The 5,032-nt window shown below is 37.7% G+C and overlaps 1 protein-coding gene across 1 annotated transcript in view; it reads left to right on the forward strand.

Moving 5' to 3' along the window:
* sctr (secretin receptor) overlaps positions 1–2,253 on the forward strand; it is an 18,115-nt gene extending 15,862 nt beyond the window's left edge. The window contains exons 11-13 of the mRNA XM_061985367.1: positions 1,730–1,868; positions 1,951–1,992; positions 2,056–2,253. Coding sequence (XP_061841351.1) covers positions 1,730–1,868; positions 1,951–1,992; positions 2,056–2,253 — 379 coding nt within the window. The remainder of the gene's footprint in view (positions 1–1,729; positions 1,869–1,950; positions 1,993–2,055) is intronic.
* The last annotated feature ends 2,779 nt before the right edge of the window (positions 2,254–5,032 follow it).

Below are 5,032 nucleotides of genomic sequence, written 5' to 3' on the forward strand. Positions count from 1 at the left end.
CGCAATTCTTAGTCGAATAGAAAAAAATAAAAAATAATAATACAAATTAATCAGGGCTGTTCATCTATGCTGTGGAGGAATGTAGTTAATCATAAAACTGGCACCCAATGTTATTTAAAAAGTATGGATTTTTAATGAAGAATCTATTCTGAATCGAATCATTACCCCCAAGAAGCTAATCAAATCGTGTGCTTGCCAAATATTCACTGCTCTAATATTTATGTGCAACCACAAAATATTTGACGATCAAGCCATGAACAAACCATCTTTTGTAGTGTCCAAACACAAAAGTGTTTTATTTTAAGGCGGCACATAGCTCCGCCCCCTCTGAAGTCATGCGCGCTGTCACGGAAGGGGGTACAAAGGATTGCTCTAACGACATCCAGTGGACACATTTAGAACAACAGTTTATTTTATTCAAAAATGTAAATGTAAAAATTTGGATACTTAGCAAACTCCTGATATAGAGCATATCAGAAGTCTATAATTAGAAGACCAGAGGGCGAGAGCACGTTACACCAGTTTTAAAGTCACTGCATTGACTCCCTGTACGCTTCAGGGAGGATTGTGAAGTTCTATTATTCGTTTTTAAATGTCTTAAAAGGCCTTGTGCCTTCTTATCTATCTGACCTGCTCTTACCATATCAACCCTCGCATGTCCTGACGTCCTCTGATTTGATAAAGATCTGGTATCGGTGATATCGATATTTCGGTATTGATCCACATATCACTATCCAGACCTAAGGTTGTAGGGTATACCAGTATTAGTATAGTACTGCGATACTAATGAATTATATTCCGTACTATACCGCCTCTGAAAAGTACCGGTCAAACGCCATTAGTGGATCTACACCTAACATCCACAGTAATGATACCAAGTACAATAGCGTATCTAGTCGATACTACTATGATTATGTCGATATTTTTTGGCATCACAACATCTTTAGTTTAAAAAATATTTATATTTTGTTTATAAACTCAGGAAATATGACCCTGGACACATGATGACATTGAATATGACCAATGTATGATCCTGTAAAGACTTGGTATCGGATTGATACCCAAATTTGTGGTGTCATCCAAAACTAATGTAAAGTATCAAACAACAGAAGAATAAGTGATTATTACATTTTAACAGGAGTGTAGATAGAACATGTTAAAAGAGAAAGTAAACAGTAAATGATCAAGTAGATTAATAATTCATTTTTACAGCTTGTCCTTTATAATTTGGACAAAATAATAGAATGGAAAATGACACAATATGTTCCTGCATATGTCAGCAGACTAAATTAGGAACTTTTTCTTTGTTTACTTACTACTAAAAGACAAGTTGTCTAGTATGTTCACTATTTTATTTAAGGACAAACTTGCAATAATAAACATATGTTTAATGTACCCTAAGATGTTTTGTTAAAATAAAGCCAATAATGCAATTTTTTGTGGTCCCCTTTATTTAGAAAATTACCAAAATATCAGTATCGGGACAACACTATCCAGAACCTATTTTTAGTAGTTCAATAAGTTCAGTATGAAAAAGGACAAAAATGGACGTTTATTTTTGAAGTATAAATGTGTCAAACTCTGGAGGTGGAAATAAACATGGTCTTTTTTATTTTATTGTATTTTTTTAACTTTAATTTAATTATTATTATTTTTTTTATATATATATATATATATATATATATATATATATATATATATATATACATAAACATGTTCTTCTCACCAGGAAGTTGATCAAATCCACATTTTTCCTGGTGGTCCTGTTTGGCCTGCAGTACGTCCTCTTTGTTTTCCTGCCTGTGGAAGTCAGCAGCTTGATGTTTAAGATCTGGACCTTTGTGGAGCTGGCCCTGTCATCAGTGCAGGTACAAAAAAAAAGAAGAAGTTTGCTTGTAAAATCCTCTGAAAGTTAATGAGGTAATGTTAATTTTTTTCTTGGTTTCCGAGGGTTTTGTTGTGGCGCTCCTCTACGCGTTCATGAACGGAGAGGTGAAAAACTGCTGAACGCGACCGTGCGGCGTGTGGACAGCTTTTAAAGTGGTGCCTTTCCAGGTCCAGCAGGAGATCCGCAGGCGGTGGAGGAGGTGGAGGCTCACCCGGCACCTGCCCAGGAGGCGGCGGCAGCATCAGGGCTCCATCAGCCAGAGTGGATCGCCTCACACTCAGATGACCCTGCTGCCGTTTTCCACAGGTCACATGACCGCCGGCGCATCCCCGGAGAACACGGCGGCGCACGCTGATGCGTTCTAGGGCCACGTGCGGCAGTGATGTGTTTTTTTCAAACAAATAAGAACTTTTAGGGATGGGTAATGAACATCAAAACCATATTCTGATATATATACACAGGTATATATACACATACACTATATTGCCAAATATGTTTGGCCACCTGCCTTTACTCACAGCCTTTACTCACATATGAACTTGAAGTGCCATCCCATGGACTTATCCAAAACATTTTATCCTGGAGCATTCAAAGTTACTTTCACTGGAACTAAGGGCCAAGCCCAACTCCTGAAAAACAACCCCACACCATAATTCCTCCTCCACTAAATTTCACACTCGGCACAATGCAGTCCCAGACTGGTCCATCAGATTGCCAGATGGAAAAGTGTGATTCATCACTCCAGAGAAGGCGTCTCCACTGCTCTAGAGTCCAGTGGCGACGTGCTTTACACCACTACACTACTTTGTATTGGACTTGGGTGATGTATGGCTTAGATGCAGCTGCTCGGCCATGGAAACCCATTCCACGAAGCTCTCTGCGTACTGTACGTGGGCTAATTGGAAGGTCACATGAAGTTTGGAGCTCTGTAGCAACTGACTGTGCAGAAAGTCTTTGCACTATGCGCTTCAGCATCCGCTGACCCAGTTTACGTGGCCTACCTCATGGTGGAGTTGCTGTTGTCCCCAAACTCTTCACTTTTCTTATAATTAAGTTGAATTTGGAATATTTAGGAGCGAGAAAATTTCACGACTGGATTTTTTTGCACAGGTAGCATCCTATGACAGTTCCACGCTGGAAATCACTGAGAGCGGCCCATTTTTTCACAAATGTTTGTAGAAACAGTCTCCATGCCTAAGTGCTTGAATTTATACAACGGGCCAAGTGATTAGGACACCTGATTCTCATCATTTGGATGGGTGGCCAAATACTTTTGGCAATATAGTGTATATATATATATATATATATGTATATATATATATATATATATATATATATATATATATATATATATATATATATATATATATATATATATATATATCATGTTTAGTTTAGTTTATTAAGGATCCCCATTAGTCTACACCGCAGTGGAGACTATTCTTCCTGGGGTCCAGGAAAAAAACATCACACAATCACAAAACAAAAGATTACAATGCAGTACAACATGATCAAATAATAAAATGTTGTAATACAAAAATAGCAACAACAAAGAACCAAACAAAAAAAACAATAACGTCAAGTTTACATAATAATGTTCATACCAAAGATAAAAAGAGCAATATAAATATATACATATATATATATATATATATATATATATTTTTTTTTCTTTTTTTTTTTTCCGCAAAAATAAAACAAATAACCAATGGCCTAAAATATACACATTAGTGTACCAAAGACAAGTGACGAAAAAGTACCAACCATCCATTTTCTACTGCTTGTCCCATAATCAATAAAATCGTCAATAATCAATAAAACCAGTCATGACATTAGGTACAATCTAGAATAATCTCTTTCTGCAATCCTTCTACTCTTAGTCTATTCTTAAAACCCACTATGCTTGATACCAGATATTGTGGAAGTCGATTCGGCTCAAGCACTCAGCAGGGAAACAAGCAGACAGAGCGAAGTAGGCCGGACTGGTAATGTTACAATTTTCCATGCCAACAAAGCAAGGAGAAGGCGCTCAAAAATACAGTAATAATCTCCTATTCAAAATGTGCTGGCTCGATGCTAATTTACATTGGATTTTCTAACAATTAACTTTAGTGATTTTACATGGCCATTTAAACTCCTTCACATTTGGTAATGATAACTACAAGTAAGATGAACGTTACCGTCAAACAGCTGGTGTGTAACAAGTTCAATACTTACAGTATAAACACTTTGCAGGGCTCAACAAAAAAAAACGGTCATGACCTGTTTTTCCTTTGTTGTGGTTTTCCCCTCTTTGAGGTTCGATTTCTGTTTGTGCACTAACTTCATTGTTTTCCTTTGGCTGCTGGGAGCGCTGATTATTATCACCGGCATCGGATTAGTGATCAGGAGGCTCACCTGCCCCTGATCACTAATCAGAGAGTTTTTACATGCAGGCGTCACCCTGCCTTCCTCTTCCTGCTTTGCTTCAGGTTAGCAACTGCTGACATGTGTTGCGGACCGTTGTATCGTCATGACTGATGTTCATGCTAACTGCAAGAGTTACCTTTGAAAAATTGCTTGCTCATGCTGAAGGAGCGCCGCATGTGAGAATTAAAATACCCTTACCTGCAGTCTGCTTCCTGTCCTTCCGCATCCTGGGGACACGATGTACAGTACCTAGGCCATGCCCAAACATAACAAAGACTGGCACATTCAACTTAATGGCAAAGATTGCTTCCTGACTACACTACTACTACTACTACTACATAATACTTGCAATTGAAACTCAGAAGTGTAAGAAAACAAAATAAAACAACTGGGCAGCACATTTCACTGGTAAATGGTAAATCAAATTAAAAATTATGTATTTTCCGGACTATAGAGCCTCACCCACTAAGTTTTAGAGGATAACAATATTTTCCCATATACAGTATTAGCAGCACCGCAGATATATACGTTGTGAAATTAGTTATTTACACAGAAATATTCTGTAAACGTTTACTTATATACTTTGTTTCCAAACGGTGTCTGTGACACGGCAGTAAAACGGCCGATCAAACAAAACAGAAGTCATCGTCATGGACCCACTAGCTGCGGAAGCTAGCTCTCCAATCAGCTAAACAGACTCAATAAGTCTGTCTACAAGTGTCTGTATTAATAATA

This window comes from Nerophis lumbriciformis, linkage group LG23, assembly GCF_033978685.3.
Source record: "Nerophis lumbriciformis linkage group LG23, RoL_Nlum_v2.1, whole genome shotgun sequence".
In the NCBI taxonomy this organism is placed as follows: domain Eukaryota; kingdom Metazoa; phylum Chordata; class Actinopteri; order Syngnathiformes; family Syngnathidae; genus Nerophis; species Nerophis lumbriciformis.